The sequence below is a fragment of the Pipistrellus hanaki genome (assembly GCF_964339955.1).
Source record: "Pipistrellus hanaki genome assembly, chromosome: 1".
Lineage (NCBI taxonomy): Eukaryota > Metazoa > Chordata > Mammalia > Chiroptera > Vespertilionidae > Pipistrellus > Pipistrellus hanaki.
This window is the reverse complement of record NC_140503.1, coordinates 117,657,526-117,681,270: the sequence shown is the minus strand read 5'-3', so window position 1 is coordinate 117,681,270 and position 23,745 is coordinate 117,657,526. Positions and strand designations below refer to the sequence as shown.

General features: G+C 37.2%; 1 protein-coding gene across 8 annotated transcripts in view; it reads right to left on the bottom strand.

The window, feature by feature from the left end:
* ABI1 (abl interactor 1) overlaps positions 1–23,745 on the bottom strand; it is a 97,236-nt gene that overhangs the window by 7,431 nt on the left and 66,060 nt on the right. The window contains exons 4-9 of one of the 8 annotated variants that reach the window (XM_084870316.1): positions 18,435–18,449; positions 17,611–17,711; positions 15,056–15,196; positions 10,632–10,732; positions 5,210–5,386; positions 695–781 (exon numbers count right to left, since the gene is read on the bottom strand). In XM_084870316.1, the coding sequence (XP_084726442.1) occupies positions 695–781; positions 5,210–5,386; positions 10,632–10,732; positions 15,056–15,196; positions 17,611–17,711; positions 18,435–18,449 (622 nt within the window). The remainder of the gene's footprint in view (positions 1–694; positions 782–5,209; positions 5,387–10,631; positions 10,733–15,055; positions 15,197–17,610; positions 17,712–18,434; positions 18,450–23,745) is intronic. The other 7 variants (XM_084870317.1, XM_084870318.1, XM_084870320.1 and 4 more) reach the window with 7 other exon arrangements.

Below are 23,745 nucleotides of genomic sequence, written 5' to 3'. Positions count from 1 at the left end.
CCCTAAAAAAAAATTTAAAAAAATTTTAAAAAAAGACAGATTTGCATATTCATAAATAATCCCGATGGGCCTGCACGTAGCTAGCCAAAACATGAAGAGGGCTCTATAATGACAATCACTCAGATGAATACATATCGTGAACTGTAATTTACTTATTCCTGCATACATATTCATTCTTATCCTAACAATGAATCTTTATATAGATTAAAAATTACTCATGTATCAAAATCTAAGGATGGTTACAAAGCCTTCTCCAAAAACGTTTTGTAACTAAAAAAAACCAACAAACCTGTCCCAATTATGTAATAAACAAAATCTCACAAAACAATCAATAGATGAATTTGAATACCAAATGTTTTCTTTCTAACTAATTCTTCTAATAATTATTGGAACCTAGTAGTTTCCTTTGTGTTTGATTATACTTTCCTTAAGAATCTGCAAAGATCAGATTTCATGTTTTAGATCATATAAATACGTAAGAGAGTTGCAGTTTTGAAATTTACAATGGTCAGTAATCATGCACACAAGAGAAAAAACTAAAGATCGTGCTCTTCAGTTTCAATATCATAGCTGCACCTATTTTCAAGGTAAGATTAGCTTCTCAGTAAAAGTAAGGAAAATGATGACTCATCAGCCATGCATGCTATAAGGAGACAGCCTCTACCCTTTGATAGCTCAGTTTTTTGAAACTTACTGTTTTCCTGCACCCTGGCCACGAAGCCTGTGAGAGGTATCTGTGGAGTCAACTGAGGCATAGGGGGAGGGGGTGGAGCAATAGAAACTGATAACAACAACACAGTATGGGGGAAGTAAAACAGGTAAAGGAAAGAAAAGGAAACAAAAAGCAGAAGTCAGTTACAAGGACCACAAACATAAGTATGCAAAGAACAGTTTGCAAATGAAACAAAACAAAAACAAAACAAAAACCTGCAGAACCTTCAAGTTCATTACAAAAGAGAAAATCTAAAGCTGAGTTGTGTTTAGCCAACTGGTTAATTTTATTGGGGAAAGAAAAAAACTTCTAACTTAATCCTAATCATATTGTTTGGGAGAGATTTAAATTTACCCTCACATTCACTTTCATGCAATGAAAACTTCAAATTCTAAGAAAAGACTTTAGCCCTAGCCCGTTTTTCTCAGGGGATATAACAGAAGGGTCCCAGTAAGGGACATGCCAGGGTTACCAGCTCCATCCCCAATAGGGGGCGTGCAGGATGCAGCCATTCAATGATTCTCATCATTGTTTCTATCTCTCCCTCTCCTTTCCTCTCTGAAATCAATAAAAAATATTTTTTAAACTAAAAAAAAACCGGCAACAACAAAAACAAAACAGTTAACAGTGAATACTGATAGCATTTTCTAGGATATTGTATCTTTGCCATATTTCTAGAACCTACAGGCTGTTCTAGCTTTAGGGTAATATTGTTAATTAGAACCCAAGTGTGTTATGAAACAGATATTTATTCCACATATAAGTAACTATATCAATCACAGTTTTCTTTTAAAGAATTCTTACTTTATATATAAATTTATATTGATACATACCTAGCTCTCTAGGAAAAACCCTTGTTTGTAAAACAAGTTTATTATTACCCTTTAAGTTGACATTTTTAAAGACATCACTCCTAAATTTACTATTATCCCACACTAATTTCTGCTGAATTTCAAAGAATAAGGTATCTCTCAAAAGTGACCTTCTTTCTTTTTATCACTGTTCTGATAAGGAAAACCTGGCCTAACAATTCTTTAAAATAGGCAATTATTTGCACGTAAGTAATTTCTAACAAATCATTAGTAGCTGGGAAAATATTCTAACTTCTTTCTAAAGGACATAATTTACAAGAAATAAATACTAAGTGTTCATACGGGCAGCAAACATTGTAAAAATTATTAGCAAACTAAAAAAATTAAAATAAATAAAAGGAAATATACATATATATGTTTACCATTTTGCCTCATAACAAGACAGTAATTGCCAAAGATTGCTCAAAAAAGTCAATAGGAATAGATAATAAAATTCAGTTTACTAGTAGTCACAACAAGTGACAATAAATTGACAGAGAAAAACAATTTATTGGTTCCCAAAGATCATTTAATTAATCCAAGTTTAAAATTGGTAAGTGTAAAAATTTGAGAGGTTCAGTGTTTAAAGGAGCAATAATTTAAAGCAATTAACATTCATTGTGTGGCTAAAAATAGCATTTAATTCACTGAGTTGGTCCTTGTCCTTCTGATACTTTGTATATAGAAGGCACTTCAATGAATAAAATGTTACAGTTTATTATTTTTAAATACTCCCACATGTTTATTAGGTGATTTTTTTTCTTCTTCTAGAAATGGCCATGCTGGTTAGTATGTAAAGAAAAAGAAAAGCGTTGCTGTGAAGATACTAATCATTACCATCACATTTAGAAAGAAGAGGAAATATGCACATCAAAACACTAAAAACATTTACATCTACTATTACAACACCAACAGTAATTCAGACTGAAGAATGATAATTTGACTACACATAATAATATTTTTAAAATTTGAAGCTAAACTTACTTTACAATATCCTAAAGATAGACATTCAGCAATAAAATGACTTGTCTGCAAATAAACAACCTTCCCCAGTACTGTTAAATAAAACTACACCATCATATATTATGTGAAGTAACCAAAAACCTTATTTGCAGAGTAAATTTAAATGTCCAACTGAGAAAAAGAAAAAGATAAACATAAAGACAGGTTCTAAAAGTGCAGTGTAAAATGAAAAATGTTTCTAAAACTCGTGAGGTTAACAATCAGATAATATATGGAATATTCAGACACTAGGTACCTTTCACTACCAAAGGAGACCAGGGAAAAGATGAGGTAAAATTCTAACTGATAAAGTATTTTAGTCTTTTAGATGAGAATGTCTAGAAAGAAAGAAAAAAAAAAACAACTAGACATTTTAGGGTTATCTATGAATTCTGACATTTTTGCAAAAGTGGTATTCAATTCATGAGATTTTTTTTTTTTTTTTGCTATAATACAATTAACCTTTAACTCTAAAATTCAAACTAACAAAAAAATCCCAATAATGTAACTTTCCCCAGCTCTGCTTTAAAATACATATTCAGGCTGTAGCTGGTTGGCTCCATGGACAGAGTGTTGCCTGTGGATTGAAGGGTCCCAGGTTCGATTCCAGCAAGAGGCACATGCCTGGATTGCAGGCTTGATCCCCAGTAGGGGTGTGCAGGAGGCAGCCGATGAATGATTCTCTCTCATCATTGAGGTTTCTATCTCTCGATCCCTCTCCTTCCTCTCTGAAATCAATAAAAAATACTTTAAAAAAAAAAAACATGTTCAGAAAATGCACTATAAATAAAAAGAACTTAAACAAACTTCCTATGTTAACATGGAATATTAAGTGTTTTTTTAATTTTCTTTAATACTTCTTTATTCTTGTATTAGAGTTTACATACAATATTACATGAGTTTTAGGTTTACAATCACATGATTAGATATTTATATCACTTATGAAATGATCACCCCAATAAGTCTAGTACCCATCTGATACCATATATAGCTATTACAATACTAGAGGCCCAGTGCATGAAAATTCATACACTGGAAGGGGGGTCCCTTAGCCTGGCCTGCCCCTCTCACAGTCCCGGAGCCCTCAAGGGCAGAAGGTGACCAGATGACCAGTGGAAGGCGATGCCCCCATCACACCTCTGCTACTGCCACTGCCACTGCCGGCAGCACAAGCCTCGGTCGGCCCTTGTTACCTGAGCCTTAGGCCAGGGGTCCTCAAACTTTTTAAAGTGGGGGCCAGATCACGGTCCCTCAGAGAGCTGGAGGGCCGGACTATATGAACTACTAATTCCTACTGTAACACCTCGGCTGCACTCACTGCCCAAAAAACCTGGCGAGCCGGATCAGACTCCTCTGCGGGCCGCATGTGGCCCGCGGGCCGTAGTTTGAAGACCCCTGCCTTAGGCAGTCCTGGGCGGCTGGGCAGCCACCATCCAAGGCTTGCTTGCACCTCAGCCATTGGCTGGGCAGCCAACATCTGAGGCTTGCCTGCGCCTCGTGAGTCAGCAAGGCAGCTGACATTCGAGGCACAGGTAAGTCTTGGGCTGGCCCTGGGCCGCTGGGAAGCCACCATCTGAGGCTTGCCTGGGCCTCAGGCCAGCCCTGGACGATGGGGGGGCTGAGGGTACTGGGGGACTACAGAGGCAGGCACGTGTAGCAGGCCCAGCCATGCCGAGGGTCTGCCACCCTGGCGGGGCTGAGGGGACTAGGCACCACCATCTTGTGGCTATGGGCACCGCCACCTTTGTGAGGGTGTGACGGACAATTAGCATATCCCCTCTTTATTAGATATGCTAATCCCCTATCTGCTTCACATCCCCCAAGACTATTCTGTAATTACCAATTTTACTCAGTGTTTTCTAAGTCAACCTATAAAACATGCAGTTCTAGAAAGAAGTTACAAAAGCTTTATGGAGAAAGTGTGTTTCAGTCTAGTCCAGTGATCACCCTTCAAACCAATAACAAATACTGGATAATAGGCTCATTTCAGATCTCTTTTTCCTTTTTGGATTAAGCATGTTGATATGGAAAGTGAAATTAATAACCACAAGCAATTCAAACTCCCTGACATCATATGCCCAAACTGTATCCTAATCTTACCAGATTTTAAACACTGATTGCAGTTAGTATTGAGATGTGCAATTCAAGGTGAAGAAGACAATTTTTTAAAATCCTCTCCACTGTTATAATTATTCAGAGACATAATAAGCAAATATCACTAACTTTTTTAATGGTTTTTAATTCATTTCAATATAGTTTAGCAAGCTTAAAAGTGATAGCCAGCAATTTTTTGTTATTTAAAAGAAAAATACTCACAATGTTTTAAATTCTCTTTTTATTGAACAGCCTCATATATGCCAATAAAAATAAATTCAATTTAGTTTTTCTTCTCTAGTTCTATTTATAACAAAAATATCATTTTAAAGCATTAGTTCAATTTTAGTATAAAGTACACTAAGCCTGAATTATTTGAGCAAAAGTGATAAGCAATTGTTTTTTAAATAGTATGATTCAAGAAAACAACTAAATAAATATAAAGTGGCATGGTTTCAATTGTTGTCTATCACTGGCAAAATAACAATTTCAAATAAGTTCCCTCAAAAGGAGTTCAGTGGTGCTGTATGCCTGCAAAGCACAAGCTTACTTGAATTCTGAGAATAAAGTGGACCTCCATTAACATGAGGCTGAGCAGAAAATTGAGCAGTCACAGAGGGAGTTCGTCTGTATCCACCAGAAGATGTCGAGGAAGTAGTAGAGTTGTGTCGAGATATCTGCCTGGTCATTGTGCCATACTGGGAACCAGGAGCTGAGCCCGGGGCCACTGAAAAGCATTAGTCAAAGGCAACCAACAAAGAATTTGAGCATTGCATATCACCTCCAACAGCAGAACAAAGAGAGGAGGACTCACAGTAAGAAATATTTATTATTTTTAAAGCCCATAGCAAAAATAAAGAGAAAAGTAAAGATAAAATACAAATAGCTCCATCTCTGAAGAAGGAAAAATAGATAGTGTGGGAAGCTGCAAAAGTAAATAAAGTTACATTCTTAAGCCATTTAATTTAGCATAATCCCTAATATTTTGCTAAAATTATTTATAATTTTTTCCTGTATTATTTTACAACACACAAATTTTGTATGTAAACTTGAGGCCTGGTGCATGAAAATTCATGCACTGGAGGGGTAATGGGTCCCTCAGCCCGGCCTGCGCCCTCTGACAGTCCGGGAGCCCTCAGGAGCAGGAGGTGACCCGGCGATCAGGGGAAGACAACGCCCCATCACACCTCTGCTGTTGCGGCTGCTGGCAGCGCAAGCCTCAGCTGGCCCTGGTTACCTGAGCCTTGTGCGGCCCTGGGCGGCTGAGCAGCCACCATCCAAGGCTTGCCTGTGTCTCAGGTGGCCCTGGGTGGCTGGGGGGCTGAGAGGATTAGGGAACTCTGGAGGCAGTGGGCCAGGCCTTGACACACGCCTGCCGCCCCAGCAGGGTTGAGCAGACTGGGCACTGCCAACTTTGAGGGCAGGGCAGTCAATTAGCATATTTCCTCCTTATTAGCTGTGGGCATTGCCATCTTTGAGGGTTGGGCAGGCAATTAGTATATTCCCTCCTTATTGGCTATAGATGCTGTCATCTTTTGTGATAGCATGAGGGTCAATTAGCATATTCCCTCTTTATTGGATAGGATTTTGTCTCTAACAAAATATGTACCACATGTACCAAATATGAAGTGGAAAGCGTAAGCTTTTAAATGTGAATATATTAATATTTGATTTACAAGCTTCTTCCTTTCCAGCCAAATCCAGGTTAAATTATAAAATTTAAAGAATTATGTTTATTTTCCACATATTGTAATAAAATTTGAATGTTTATTGTATCAACAGTTATCAATACATATTATAGTAAAATCACTTTTAAGGAAAGTACAACTTCTAGTTTCAAAGCTCTTATAGAAATCCATTCTCTTTCTCTATACTTGGATGTTTTTTTCTCCATACTACACTCAAAGCAATCTTTTGTATAAAATTATCATGCATATCTAAACTTACTAAAGTATTAATAATGCTTAATATTTTATTCAGTCATCTTGACCAACATTTCAAAAGTCTAATATTTAAAAGGTTAATAAAAAAGTTCAAAGCCTCTAAAGTTAACTATACTTTCCAAAGCTTACTTTGGGATAACAGTTTCATTTTCTTGCCTGACCTGAACATCTAAACGTGACTATGTAAGAAGACAACATCCTAATTTATTTTCATTCAGTTGCCTAATTTAACCTCCCCTAGAGGTGATAAAAGTTATTAAATAAAACTGTATAGCAGAGGTTGTTCATTAAAAGTGCTAATATTAACATTTTGGAACTCCCAAGACATAGGCAGTCACTAATTATTTGAATCATCCACATTGTCATTTTTGAAACAGAAACACATTTTTAAAATAATAGTAGATTCAAAAGCTTTTTATGAGTAACCCGGGACAACTAGATTTTCTAGAAAGCTAAGAAGCCTGAAGCTAATTTTAATGGAATCCTCACTAAAATGATTTATATATTTCTCTGCCTATATAACAATGTATGAAATCCAAGTTGTTTTTCTTATTGATTTAAAACCCAAAACCAATTTTTTCAGAAATTTCAAACTATGCCTATTTTAGAATCTATTTTAATATTTTATTACAAAATAAACCATAATACCAAAGGGTATATGACTGATATACCAGTATGTATATATCTGTTATATAAATTATACATATACATACATATATGCAAATGGTATATGCTAATATGTTACATAATATTTGTAATGATTATATATACCGTATTTTTCGGACCATAAGACGCACTTTTTTTCCCCCAGAAGTGGGGGGGGAAAGTCCCTGCGTCTTATGGTCCAAATATAGCCTACACATATACTGTAAAAAAAAAGTTATTTTTACTTGCCCGGCTCTGTGTGGTCTCTGTGTGCTTGCCCGGCTCTAAAATGGTTCTAAATGCTGCTGTTTACTTTACAGGGTTGATTACATGTGTTTATGACTGTGATGTTGGGTTTTAATGCACATAAAATATTTTAGGACACTATTTGTTTCAGAATCTTTTTTTCTTCATTTCCCTTCTCTAAAAACTGGTGCGTCTTATGGTCCGGTGCATCTTATGGTCCGAAAAATACGGTAACTATTTATATAAATAAAATAAAATACCCTGCTTCAAGAAATAGAATGTTACTAGTATCACTGAAGTTTCCTGTATATCCCCTCTGGATCCACAACTCCAAAGGTATGTGTTAAGTATTCTATTTCTTTACTGTATATAGCTTTAAAAAGAATCACAGATATAGAATCTTAAATAATATACAGAGATTTTGCAAATTTATAAATATTTATAATAAAATAATTATGTATTCTGCTGGCTTGCTCTTTTCCTGATATTTTAAAAAATTCAGCCATGTTGATAAGTATATCAATATATTATTAATTCTTATAGCTACATTCACATGTAAACATCCACAATTTATCCATTCCATTACTAGGCATTTTGGTTACATCCCAAGTTTTGCTAATCTTAATAATGCTACCATGAACCATTCTAAATATGGTTCTTGAGTTTTTCTAGAACAATGGTTCTTAAACTTGAGTACTGATCAGAACTGCACCTTGAAAACTTGTTATAATACAGATTGCTGGGCTCTAGTCCTCAGAGTTCTGACTAAGTAAGTCTACATGGGACCTGAAAATTCACATTTCTAACAAATTCCCCCAGTGATGATGCTGTTATGCTGGGTGTCACACTCCGAAAGCCACTGCTCTAAGACAGTGGTTTTAAACGTCATGGTCTTTGAGTTCACTCTTTAAAATTAAAGAACCTCAAAAAGCTTGGTCGAGATGGGTTATAATAAAAATAATATAAATTAAAACTGATATATCTCTAAAATACATGTATACATAAATACACATTCCATTAGCTGTCAAAGTAATGATTTTATCATATGTTATAAAGCCTCTGGAAAAGTCCAGTACCAGAATGAGAATTTAAAAGGTAAATACAATTTTATGAATATAGTTCTGACCTCAAAAACTCCATGAAAGAATCTTGGCAACCCTCCTAAGTCCCATAATCATATTTTGAGAACCAGTACTCTAGGGTAAATATAAAATAAAACTGATAAATCTAAGAGAGAAACCCGTTCAACTTGACTAGCTAACAAACTACTTTCCCCAGTGAGTGTATCAACTAATAAATTCTGACCAGCAATGTACTTTTTCTTATTACTGAACTTCCTCACCAACATTTGGTACTAGAGGACTTAATTTTTAGCTGGAAGATAAGAAACAGTATGTCACTGTGGTTTTCATTTTCATTTTCTTGATTATCAATCAGGTTGAGGGATTTTTTTTTTCCACAGGAACTTTCTGTAAACAATTTCTACTGGGATCTTCATATTACCTCCTATTGCCCCTTTTCCTTTGAGTACAAGTGCAAATATTTTGAAAGATGCTATTAGATAGTTTTATTTCACAACATGAAATATAGCTCTCATTATCTGAAACACGTCATTAAACATTTCTATCCAGATTACTAATAATGTGTATTTCTAGGCCTATTGGTTTTATATGGAGTCTGTATTTGAAATTCTTTATATACTCTATCTAGTCATCCTCAACTTGGGAACAATTTAAATGTATTTTCCTGGAAGAAAAAAAAGTTCCATGGCATCTTGAGTACTGGGCTATATCAGTATTTTTCAAATTGTGATTCACAGGAAAGTCTCAAGCACCCTATCCCACACATTTATTTCTTTTCTATTTTTCCTCCTCCTGTCCTCCAATACTTTGACTGTTGTATATACCAAGGAGTTCCAAATAAAGTTTCATGTTTTTTAAAATTACATTATAAATTTAAAAATGTTTTTGAACCAACACTGCTATAATTTCCCTAGAAAATTATCTAAACAAAAAACAAATAAAAACCACATTAAATTGGATATAAGCTAAGCATAGAAACTTTTCTTATTATAGAGAGTTATTTTGTATTTGTTTGGTGTGTAACTTCAGAGGCCTTTCACCAGAAGAAATTAGTGTGAGTTAGATTTAATACTTTAACCTTTGCATTACCACTTACAACCTAGAAACTTTAAAGGCTAGTAGACTAACAGAGGAGTTTGTTATGAATTATGCAGAGTAAGTTAAATAGCTCCAATGGCTGTGCAGTCTCACCTAGCACAGTGCTCACTGGGAGAAGAGATGGGCTGGAGCTTCAGGAGGAGGAGGGACAGAAACATTTTCTAATAAGATAGTTTATAATGCAGGTCAGAGTACAAGAAAGAGAGCTAAACATTCTGAAACAGTAAGAAAGTACAATGATTGTGGATTGTGTAAGAAGAAAAAAGGAAGACACCACACACCCATATGTTCAAATAACTAAGAATTTTCCTACAAAGCATGTTCAAATAACTAAGAATTTCCCTACATAGTCTTCATTGTATTTACTAAAAAATCAAGGGACTAATATAATGCTTTGCAACAATTTCTTAAAAATTTATGTAATCTAAAAAGTAAAATAACTTTTCCTTTTTTAATCCCATTTGTTACTTATGGTATTGTACTGAAATAAATATATTGAATATCATACATAAATATAGTAAAGTCACAAAATGAACTAACAAAGTTGAGATACTAGCCTAAAAAGCAATATCAAAATTTACTAATATATAATTCACAATACAGTCACTAATCCTTTGGTTGGAGACCAAGAATATTAACTTGTTCTTCATATAATAAACTTTCTTGACTATGCCCAAGACATTTCTTTCTAAGGCAGAATGGCCAAAAAGTTATTTAATAAAGCTGGTCTATATGCTTAATTTTAAGAAGAAAGAACTTGTAAAACAGAGAAAAAACACACTTAAAGACTGTGTAAAAACTAATCCAAAATGTCCTTAAATTTGTTGTTAGTGTTTATGTCCTAGCAACAATCACACAAATAAATAATTTGATCTCATATATACTAAATTATTTCAGGCTTTCATAATCAAGCTCATAAGTACTACCACTTATTAAAATAGATTAATAAATAATATACCTGATCCAATAGTGGGTGGTGAAGGTGTAGGCACGGCAATGGGAATGCCAATACTGCTGCTTCCACTGTTTTCTCGACTTCCACTCCCCCCACTACTTCCACTGGAAAGAAAAGAAAAAATTGTGGAAAAAGAAATTCTAGTGATTTAACCCCCCAAAATAATAATCAACTCAAAGCCACTAACTACTCCCTTTTATGATATATTAGAGACCCGGTGCACAAATTTGTGCATGCCTGGGGTCCCTAGGCTTGACCAGCGATCAGAGCCGATCAGAGCCACGCTGATCAGAGCCTGCCGGCCAGGGGGGGAGCCCATGGGAGGCTGGCTGCTGGCCCCCAACAGGAAGCCAGCCTTCGGCCCCCTGGGAAAGGGGTTGCACCCGCCACCCACCCACCCCCCCAGTTCCCCGTTCCAACCCAGGGCCCAAAGAGAGAGGAGATGACAGTTGGCCAGGCGATGCCGCCAACACTACCATCATTGGTGCCCCACCACCGCACGGTACCCTGCCTGTCCTCCTTGGCATTGTGCCACCACCATGGCAGGCAGGCAGCCCCCAGGGAAGGGAGAGGACGGGATGAGACAAACCCTTTTGTCGAGGATTGACTTTCAATAGATTGCAGTGAGGGAGCTGCTCTGCTACATATGAAACCCCGACCCTGAAGCAGGTTGTCTACAAATGGTTATGCACCAGGGGCTGATGGGGCCAGCCAGCCGGAAGGGAAGGTACTGCGGGAGGTTGGCTAGCTGGGGAGGGAGGAACCACAGATGGTTGCCTATGGGAGCGCACTGACCACCAGGGGGCAGCTTCTGTGTTGAGCATCTGCCCCCCCTGGTGATCAGTGCATGTCAGAGCTACTGGTTGTCTGGTCATTCTGGTCATTCAGTTGTAATGGTCACTTAGGCTTTTATATATATAGATATGTAAAAAAAAAATTAGAAATTGTTCAATACAAAATTTTTTGTTGTTAATCCTCACCCAAGGATATTGTTTCCGCTAATTTTTATAAAGAGTGGAAGATAGAAGGAAAGGAGGAAAACGGAAAGAAAAAAAAGGGGAGAGGCGGGAAGGAGGAAGGGAGGGAGGGAGGGAGGGAGGGAGGGAGGGGGGGGGAGAGAGAGAGAGAGAGAGAGAGAGAGAGAGAGAGAGAGAGAGAGAGGGAGAGAGGTGAGAAATGTGAGAGAAATAATGATTGGTTGCCTCTCACACTTGCCTTAAACGGAGCCTAGGATTGAGCCTGCAACTCAGGTACATGCCCTTGACTGGAAATCGAACCCAAGACCCATCACTATGTGAACTGACATTCTAACCAATGTGATTCTTATGTTTCATTCTACTCAATCTATTGGAAACAAAAATAACCTTAATATAGTACTCAGAACTCTCAGAAGAGATCATCTTGTTGAGAAATTAAAATCTTAAATGCAATAAGTCAACAAGGGTTTATTTAAAACCTGCTATGAATAGTAGTAAATAAGGCAGACATGAACCATGGTGTCATGGAGCTCACACCTAAGAATGGAATAATAGACATTAAAAAACAGTGTGAATGCCTGGCTGATTTGGTTCAGTGGTTGAACATCAACCTATGAACCAGGAGCTCAAAGTTTGATTCCCAGTCAAGGCAAATGCCCAGGTTCTATCTCTCTCTTTCTCTCCCTGAAATCAATTTTGAAAATTAACAAACAGTGTGACAGATGCCACAAAAGAAAACGAACAAGATGCTGCTCTGGCCGATACAGCTCAGTTGGCTGGATGTCATCTGTGCACCAAAGGGTTGCCAGTTGGAAACTGCGTCAGGGCACATGCCTGGGTTTCAGGCTCAATCCCCAGTAGGCGGTGTGCAGGAGGCAGCTGATTGATGTTTCACCTTCCACTCCCTTCCTCTCTTTCTAAAAAAGAAATCAATAAACTATTCTTTTTTTTAAATGTACGGATGCTATGAAAATTAAGTAAAAGATTAACCAACTTTAATCTGTAAATATAAAAACCTCCACTCATCTCAAAGAATGGTGCTAAAACATAATATGAGCAAATATGAGGAAAATAAGCAAAACAACAAAAAAAAGCAGCAATGAGGTTTCAATGTGAGGCATTTTAGAATAGTCATTACTGTTCAACTTTAACCAATTCCCTCCTATACAAATTAATTCCCTACTATTCCAATTCCTATAGATTTACTATCTCTTTAGGTATAAGACCTCACATTATACAGTCGTTTTTAGTAAGCAATGTGTGTATGTACATGTATGCAAATGTACATGTGTGCATGTATAGTCTTAGGCTCCATATTATACTTTAAAACCAACATCATTGGCCTAATAGGCCCCAAAAAACTTAACAAGAAAAAGACTTGTACTGCCTAGATAAAAAATATTTTTCTCCAATGTGATCATTTTATAATTACATCAGCACATGTTAATGAAATAAAAACAAAGAAAGCTGTTTCTACTACAAAAATAGCTTCAATGTGAAGAACTCCCTTAATTCCAAGCCAGGTACACTGCTTTGAAACACCAGTACATCACAGACATGAATGTTTCCCCACTAATTATCCTATTCCACAATCACTGGATTTTTTCTAACATGGGGGTTGGCAAATTATAGCACATAAGCCAAAACTGACTAATAATCTGGTTTTTATGACCTGTGAGCTAAGAATGTTTTTTATATTTTTAAGTAGTTAAAAAAAAATCAAAAGAGGAATATTTATAACACATTAACATTATACGAAAGGCAAATTTCACTGCCATAAATAAAATATTACTGGAATGCACGCTCACTCGGACATTTACAGGTTATCTGTGCCTGCATTCACACTACAATGGGGAGCTGTGTAACTGTAATGAAGACAAATCCCAAAAGTATTGACAATCTTGCCCTTCATAAGTTTATCGATGCCTGTTTTAACAGAATTGTGCTTGTGAAAGAAAGAACTATATCATATTGGTATACCCCTAGCATCTAATGAAGTAACTCTTAATAACTGGTTGCTGAATATTACTAAATGATAAAAACAATGTTTTAATATAAATTCAATAACAAATATAAAAAAGAACACTTGTGGTACTCACTGAGCTTGACCTGATATAGTAACTGCAGATACCAATATAAGAGTTTATTTAGTAACAGCAGCAATAACAACAAATGACAATTACATAGAACCTAAGTCAGATACCCTCTTTAGTTAAAACTCAAAAAATGATTCTAAGTTTTTTAAATTATTATTATTGATTTCAGAAAGGAAGGGAGATGGAGAGGGAACTAGTGATGGGCTGCCTCTGACACACCACAATGGGAATTGAAACCCCAACCCAGAGATGTGCCCCAAACAGGAATCAACCACAACCTCCTGGTTCATATGTCAACGATCAACCACTGAGCAATGCTGGCTGGGCAATTCTGCTAAGTTTTATCTCTAATACACCAACCCAACAGTCAAGGTAAGGAGAGGTTCTTCCCCAAGTTAAGTGAGAGGTAAAATTAAGGAATAAAATAAAGATAGAGGTGATAGTTAGGAAAAGGTCTAAGGGGGACTTTTGGATTGCTGATAATGTTCCATTTTCTTATTTGGGTGATGGTTACACCAATGTGTTCAAATAGTCTTAACTCATTAAGTTACATACTTAATAATACTTTTCTAAATTTATGTTATGTTCCAAATCCAAGTTTTTAAAAACCCACTGAGCAGTTGATTTCTAGAAATTTTATAAAACAATATATACAATAACATATTCTAAAGCAGCGATCGCCAACCTGCTCCAAAGGTTTCCTTAAACCAGCAGTCACCAACCTTTCAGACTTCACAGACCACAACGGTCTGCAGAACACTGGTTGGCAGCTGCTGCTCTAGAGTACACCAACTCTCTTAACTAATTCTTTCTCAGATCTAAGCTAGGTCTTCCTTTTTGCAATCTCTTAAAGCTTAAATCACATTGTATAATTCCTGAAATTTAACCTAGTATCCCAAAATACAGAATGCTCTCAAAAAATGTACACACGTTCTGAATAATATTAACTAACTCCAATAGGTTAAATATGAAAAGAAATAAACATCAATGGAGCTATAAGCTGTTAAGTTTGTATACATTTTCATTGTTTTGGGGCACTATATTTAAGAGTAGTTTAGTAACCTTAATCGTTTTTAAAAGTTTTTTAAAAAACATTCGTTAGCTTATGTCCAAATATATATCTGTACCTCTTCCTATATACAAAAGGAAGAAATAGTAGCAATCTGCTTATAGTATAAATATATACTTAAAAATCTAAAAAAAAAAAAAAAAAAGGAAGTTATAACAATATTATTACCTCAACTTTTATACACTATGTTAACAGTATAGTACTTTACTCAGCAACTGTATAGGGTTTGTGACCAGTTAATAACCTCAACTTGCAAATGGTCAAAGACTCAACCTGAAGGATTACCTGTGTGTCCTCGGTCTCTGGTTTAAAGAAGCTGTTCTGCCTGGGCTATGCTGACTTCCAAGCCTAGCAGGACTGGTCATGTAGTCATTAGGAACTGTTGGAGGTTTAACAGGTTCCAGGGTTTTGTAAGGAGTATTCCGTCTGAAGAAATATCAAAGGTAAGAATAATGAATAAAATAAAATGGCATTTTCCCCCAAATGTGATGTATCTTTGTAACCAAGTAGAAGACTAGTGTGTGTCTTTTTTTTTAATTTATGATGAGAGAGAAAAAAATCAACCTGTTATTTATGCATTCATTGGTTGCCTCTTATATATTCCCTGACAGGTCAAACCCATAACTTGGGCATATTGGGTCAACGCTCTAACCTAGGGGTGTCGAACTCAATCAGAGAAGGGGCCAAAATCTAAAATCCAGCCTAAATCGCGGGCCGAATGGTTTACTGAACAGTCATAAACTGACAATGTCATAAACTGACAGCGGAGTGCAGTGATGACAGCGCGGTGCGGGCCACATTGCAAGGCCTGGCGGGCTGGATTTGGCCCGCGGGCCTTGTGTTTGACACATGTGCTCTAACCAACTGAGCTACTCAGCCAAAATTAGAAAACAAGTTTTAAAAATACTTTTAATTATAAAGGTTGTTTTTAACAATTCTTAATTGGAGTAAATAAATTTTGTTACTTTTCACAAAAACTAAAATGTGTTACCTTTTCTTAGGAAAAGCATAGGAAAGAGTAATTTAAAAATTCTAATTCTATCCTATATAATAAAGAGGTAATATACAAATTGACCCACACACCCTCATGTCACAAGATGACCACCACCACATTGTCATAAGATAGCTGCCACAGGATGGCCACCCCAACACTGTCACAAGATGGCCTCAGGGGAGGACAGTTGGGAGGGACCAGGGCTGCATGGGAGTACAGTTGTGGGTGATCAGCCCAGCAGGAGAGGGGAGTTGGGGGCGATCGAGCTGGCAAGGGAACAGTTAGGTGTCAATCATGCCAGCGGGGGAGCAGTCAGTGGGCTATCTGGCTGGCAGATAGAAGCGGTTAGGGGCAATTAGGCATCCAGGAAGGCAAGTGGTTAGGAGCCAGCAGTCCTGGATTGTGAGAGGGATGTCCGACTGCCCGTTTAGGCCCGATACCCAGTAGTCGGACATTTCCCGAAGAAGGGTCCTGGATTGGAGAGGGATGTCTGACTGCCGGTTTAGGCCTGATACCCAGTAGTCGGACATTTCCCGAGGGGTCCTGGATTGGAGAGGATGCAGGCTGGGCTGAGGAGACTCCCCACCCCTGTGTATAAATTTTATGCACTGGGCCTCTAGTTTCTAAATATAAGTTATAATTTTTGAAATGCTCAATAATATCACACTTTGACATATTCATTATTTCCAGTTCAATCACTCATAAGCCACTGTCCTTATACATTATGAAAACTAAGTATCTCCTCTGCAATTTATTCCTACCTCATTATGGAAATTTATAGACAATAGACAAGTATAGCACATTCTGACCGTAGATGTAATATCATTAATTTTTCAATTAATTATTTAGCTTTTCTATTTAATAATTTCATGTGTTTTTTGCAGGAGTAAGTAGTTTACTAAGTGAAAATAAAAGCCAAGAGTCTATTTAAAAAGGCTGATTATTGATCCCTATTACTATGAAATAATTATTTCCTAGTCTTCCATTAAAATAAAAAAGCTCTAATATATTATTTTCTATGTTAAGGTGAACAATCTTTCAGAAGTGCCCTACCAAATAGTCACAAATTTTTTTGCACAAAGAACTGAGAAGGAAGACACCACCAACAGTTATCTTTTTTGCTCCCCAACTGGCTTCCTCACAAAGCTACTCAAGTATGAAGTATGCATAACCCATAGATACAGAGAATTAAGGCGGGGAGGGGGGGGCGGGGGGGAGGTTGAGGGCCTGGCAGGGGATGGGAGTGAGCTGGAAGAGGTTAATGGGGAAAGAAAAGGGGATCTATGTAATACTTTCAACAATAAAGATTAAAAAATAAATAAAATAAAAACTATGAAGGGCCCTAAGATTACCTAGCACAAGCACCGTTAGAAATATTCCAGATAAAGAGCCTCTAAATCTTAGGTGGAAAGTAATAGAGGAAACAGAAAAGCTGCAGGTCACCAAGCCAAACTATACAAAACTTACTTACTCAAAGTTCTGTAATGTAAATATTGTAAATAAATGTGAAAGCATCATATAGAATGAATACATTGGTCATTTCCTTTTAAATAAATTCAAATCAAATTTCTCTCTTTTTTAAGGAATTAAAAAGATAAATAAATAATGCTCATTTCTACATATACAAAATAACTTATCTAGTACAGACTTCCACAGAAGAGAATATTATAAAACAAGTAGATTCATTTTGGATTCTGCTCATGGAAATAAGCACCAAATGAATTTGTAAAAGGTAGTGTTACACTGAAAGGGGTCCATAGCAAGAACCCATACATTTACTTAAGTCACAGAATCATTTTTTCCTTTAGCATATGAATTTTCTTGTAAAATGTACATGGATTCTTACCCCAACGTTCCCCTGCCTGACATGGGAGGACTTGGTGGTTTCTGAGTAGGAGGATTTGTTCTCGACAGTGTGCCAGTTCTTGCAGGCTGGTTATTTCCATGCTATAATACAGGAAAAAGAGCTTTTATTTTTATATCAGATTGTTCTCTTGGTGTTTTGATACGAAATTATTATTATTTTTAATATCAGAATGTGAAGTAAGGATTCCCAGACAGTTTTAACAATAGACTTTGGTTCTATAGTTTAAAAAAATCAAGCAACCAACTGCACATGGCTTTTTCTATTATTCATACCGAACTATGGCAAAATACAGGTGAAATTATTGGATTTTATGTATTATTTTATTGTTAAACATGTTCACTGAGATCAAACTTATCTGCATTTAAATATTAAGTTTCCTAAAATTTTTTAAAATGTGTGCCTGAATTTAAACTATAGATCTCAGGGTTAATTTGTTAAAATATTCATCTGAAAAAAAATCATCTTTATCCTAAAAATTCAGTAACAAAGTCATATATGATGTCTGGGAAACCTACTATTTATGTCAATAAAAGCAAAGCAACTATCAAAAAATAAAGCAAAGCAATTCATGTTAGCAAAATTAATGTTCCTATATAAATGCAGATGTCAATATATCGATGATATATTAACACATCCAAGCTAAATGTAGCTACTTGTACTGAGTTTGAATATATTTAATCTATAGAAATCCTATGGGGGAAAAGCAGGCAGATGAAGGAAGAGTTTTCAAATTTTAGTGGCTCTGCAGCCTCTATCAATATAGAGGTAAAACTGTGTATTGAATGATAAGTAGTATCTCTTACCTTGGCTTTTAGCCACTTTACGTTGGCAAAAAAAAGGGGGGAGGAAAAGTAGAAATTAATTCTAAATGTTATACCTAATAGGACAGGTTTATGTTTACAGTTATTCAATTCATGTTAATAAGTTTTTACCCAGCCATTATTTCAAATATTTTGTAAAGAAAAAGATATCATAAGCAGCTGGGAAATATTCATATGTATCACGTATTTTATAAAAGAAGAATATATTCATAAGGAAAGTACCACTTATTTATGCCAAACTCATACAGACCCAATAATTTCTTAGTTCTGTAGTTTATCCAAATGAATCACAGATGATAAACTTCAATTTGAAAACAAATACCATAACACCTGGTATGTAAGGCTACCTTAATATTATCAGTGTACAAGACCTAAGACTATACTGAATAATATATGCATAAATATGAGTTTTCATTATTTGAAAAGTAGTATAGAATTTTTTAAAGTGGTAAACTGTAAATATTACAATTCAAAATAACAGGTTGCTTCAAATTCAGAAAAATGAACTAACACCTCCAAGTCTAAAAACAAAATCACTATGCAGAGTAATACCTTAGCCAGATTTTAACTACACAATAGAGTCTTGAAACCCTCTTGCTTGTAAACTGATGGATCCAAATTTGAGCAGTCCAACACATTCTGAACCAGTTAAGCCCAAATTCAAAACTGAAGAAAAGCTGCTTTGATCTATTTTTTAACTTTATTTTTTTAATATATTTTTGTTTATTTCAGAGAGGGAGACATAGAAATATCAATAATGAGAGAATCATAGATCAGCTGCCTCCTCACAAAAGCCCACAACCCAGGCATGTGCCCTGACCAGGAATTAAACCAATCATTAATAGATTGATGCTCAACCACTAAGCTACACACACTGTGCAAAGCTGTTTTGATCTTAAAGACTACTTCTATGAAACAATGAGTAGTCTATACCAATAAAAGTGTAATATGCTAATTAGATGGGACGTCCTTCTGGACAACCTTCCAGACGAAGCTGGGGCTGTGAGGGAAGCCTGGTGCCTGCCGACGACCATAGGGAAGCCCGGGTCCTGGGTGCCAGAGGGAAGTCGGTGCCGGCAGCCAGGGGAAGGCTGGCCTACTCTTGCATGAATTTTGTGCATTGGCCATCTAGCCTATATATCAAATAATATATACACTTGTATTAATATGAACAAATGTACATATATGAATAATCTATAATAATAAAAGTGTGATATACTAATTAGAATAAAAGTGTGATATACTAATTAGACCAGACGGCTGAATGACCTTCCGGACAAAGCCAGGGAGATGAGGGCACAAATTTTGTGCATTTGGCCTCTAGTATGAAATAATGTGTACAGTCCTAAAGCATCACTGTAAGTGCAATGCCACTTAAGAACATTGTCATGTTGTAGAATCTACCTTTTTATAGATTTTAGGGGTTTCAAGTTCTTTCCATAATATGTGCTGTTCTAAATATGTATCTAAGATTTTTTAGGTGATCATAAAGACAACATTAAGGATATCATCCTAAAGAGGAATGTACCCTGTCGTTAGAATGATATTGCTCATTTTTATCTGGAAACAATGTCTGAAATTCTACCTAGCCACTACATTTCACACTTGGATTTAGACATTAAACCTGAATAAAATCATTATCCTTGGAGATAAAGATATATTAGAAATATTTAGTTAAGTAACAATCTTTTTTTTTTTCCATTCCTTACCTGAGGATATTTTTCCCATTGATTTTTAGAGAGCAGAAGGGAAGGTTGGAGGGAGGGAAAGAGGGAAAGAGTAGGGGAGGGAGATAGTGAGAGACACACACTGATTGGCTGCCTCCTGCATGCACCCTAACTGGAAGCCAGGGATTGAACCTACAACCCAGCTATGTGCCCTTGACTGGGAATCAAACCTGAGACCTTCAGTCCACGGGCCGATGCTCTAACCACTAAGCAAAACTGGCCAGAGCACAATAATCTTTTTTAAAAAATCAGAAAAGTGGAGAAATAAAGAAGCAATGAGACTATTAGTGAAAAAAGTAAATATTTGTATTTGTATAACACAACCACAAAATATGAACAAATATGTCACAAAAAAGCTTCTAAGATACACTATTCTGACAGACCACTCATCCTCCTACCCCAGTTAAAAATAGAATTTAAGGCTTCCAGTCAAGATGGCAGAGTAGATAAATGTGGTATTTGAATTCTCCCAATCCACATCAAAATTACATCTAAACTACAGAACAATCATCATTCAGACCCACCTGAAGGGAAGTCCTATAATTAAGGATATAAAGAAGAAACCACTTTCAAGACTAGTAAGAAGGGTGAAAACTCAGAATAGGCTGGTGTGGCTCAGTTGGTGGGCATTGACCATGCACCAAAAAGTTGCTGGTTTAATTCCCAGTCAGGGCACATAACCTAGTGGGGAGCTTGATCCCTGGCGGGGGGCATATATAAGGCAGCTTATTAATGTTCTGCTCTCATCAATTGCCCCCCCCCCCCATGTCTGTCTGTCTGTGTCTGTCTGTCTCTCTCTCTCTCTCTCTCTCTCTCTCTCCCCCCCCCCCTTCTTCTCACTTTAAAAACAAACAAAAACCAGTGAGGACTGTGGCTGAAATGGAAGGCTACTGGAGACCCAGATGTTCCTCTTAAAAAGGAACACACAGACTTACTTGGACTCTGAGTTCCAGCATTGGGACAGCAGTCTGAAATGCACCAGGGACATACGGAGAAGAACTAAACTGTACGGCATCCGGGCGAGAGCTGGAGGGGCAGCTTTCTCCCAGACAGGAGTGCTGGCAGAGGCCACTGATGAGCCAACAGACAACATATCAGAGTCTCCATCAAACTGTCTGAAAGAGTGTGCCCTGCCCTAAGACCCTGCCCCACCCAAATTGCAGGGCCACCCACGCTGTTTCCCTGGCTTTTACAAACGAATAGCTAATCTTGGCTCATGTGTCAGACTTTCCAATAATACCTCAAACAAGCAGCATCTGGCCTCTGCATGCCCTATACCTCTAAGTAGTATCAGCAATAGTGGCAGCCAACCTTAGTTCATAGCCTGATTGCTCCTGGGCACCTCACCTTCAAGCCTACCATATATACCAGCTACCTGCAGATTGCTTTGTAGCTGATTTTCGGTGGCCCCAAACAGAACACAAATGTTGACTAACCTTGGCCTATACCTCTGGGCAGTCCTTAGAACCAATACACCACTGGACAGCTTCAGAAGCACCACCCAATCACCTCCACAAGCCACACACTCAAGGGATGGACTCAGTAGACACCAAAGACCTGATGAAGTCCTGTTCTGTGGGGTGGGACCCTGCACAGCTGATACTCCACAATGGTCATAGCCCATCCTTGCAACTGATCAACCTAGGAATAAATCCCTCCCCTTGATGTGTCAATAGCAATTAAGACTCAACTACAACAGGAGGGTATACCATAGTCCACACAAGGGGCACACCTAGAGTGTCCAGCTCAGGTAAACAGGGAGGCTGTGCCATTGGACCTTACAGAACACCTGCTATATTAGATCACTCTATCTAGACAGGGAGACATAGAAACGCTCCTAATACATAGATAAACACATAGTGAGGCTGCAAAAATTAAAAGACAAAGAAACATGTCCCATATGGAAGAACGAACAAAATTCCAGAAAAAGAACTAAACAAAATGGGGACAAGTAATCTACTAGATACCTAGATGCAAAGTTCAAAACACTGCTCATAAGGATGTCAAAGAAGCTAGGGGAAGAGTGGATAAACTTAGAGAAAACTTCACCAGCACAAAAATGTACATGGAAACCATAAAAAAAAAAAAAACAGTCAAAAATGAAGGATACAATAATAAAAATGAAGAATAACTTACAGGAAATCAACAGTAGAGTAGATGAAGCCAAGAACCAAAACAGCAATTTGGAATATAAGGAAGCAAAACAACACCCAATCAGAAGAGAAAAAAAAAATCCAAAACTATGAGGGTAGTGTAAGGAGCCTCTGGGATAACTTCAAGCATACCAACATTCACATCATGGGGGTGCTAAAAGGACAAGAGAAAGAACAAGGAATTGAAAACCAATTTGAAAAAATGACAGAAAATTTCCCTAACATGGTGAAGGAAATAGACATACAACTCCAGGAAGCATAGAGAATCCCAAACAAGATGAACCCAGAGAGACTTAACACCAAGACTCATCATAATTAAAATGCAAAAGGTTAAAAACAGAGAATTTTAAAAGTATCAGAGCCCAGGACAGTGTGAGTCAAATTAGAGCCTTGCCCCCCACCCGGAAAGGTTGTGGTTTTGATTTCCAGTCAAGGACATGTACCTGGGTTACAGGTTCAATCTCTGGCCCTGATTTGGGTATGTGTGGGAGGCAACCAATCAACATGTCTCTCTCACATCAATGTTTCTCTCTCCCCCTCCCTCTTAAAAAAAAAAAAAATCAGTGAAAACTAGCCTCGAATGAGGGTTAACAAAAATAAATAAATAAAAAGCAGCAAGAGAGCTCTAGCTGGTATGCACAGTAGTTAGAGCCCCAGCCCATACAATGACCCATACCATCAATTCCCATTCAAAGGCCTGTACCGAGGTGGCAGTAATTAGATTTCAGGTTTGATCCCCAACCCAGGTCCGAACATGTGCAGGAAGCAACCAATCAATGTGACTCTCTCACATCAATGTTTTTCCTCTCACTCTTTCCCCCTCCCTCTCTTCCACTCTTTCTAAATAAAAACCAATGGAAAAAATATCCTATGGTGAGGATTAAAAACAACAAAAAGCAGCAAGAAAAAAGTAATTAGTTACCAAAAAGGCAGCTCCCAAAAGACTGTCAGCTGATTTCCTAACAGAAACTACAGGCGAGAAAGTATTGGCAAAATATATTCAAAGTAATGAAAAAAAGGACCTCCAGCCGGGACCGGTTTGGCTCAATGGATAGAGCGTCGGCTTGAAGACTGAAGGGCCCCGGGGTTCGATTCTGGTCAAGGGCATGTACCTTGGTTGCGGGCATATCCCCAGTAGGGAGTGTGCAAGAGGCAGCTGATCGATGACTCTCTCTCATTGATGTTTCTAACTCTCTATCTCTCCCCTTCCTCTCTGTACAAAAAATCAATAAAATATATATTTTAAAAAAAAAGAGAAAAAAAAGGACCTCCAACCAAAATTGCTCTACCCAGCAAAGTTATCAATTAAAATGGAAGGACAGATAATGAGCTGTCCAGACAAGACAAAGCTAAAGGGGTTCATCACCTCCAAACCAGAATTACATGAAATGTTAGAGGATCTTATTTAAGGAA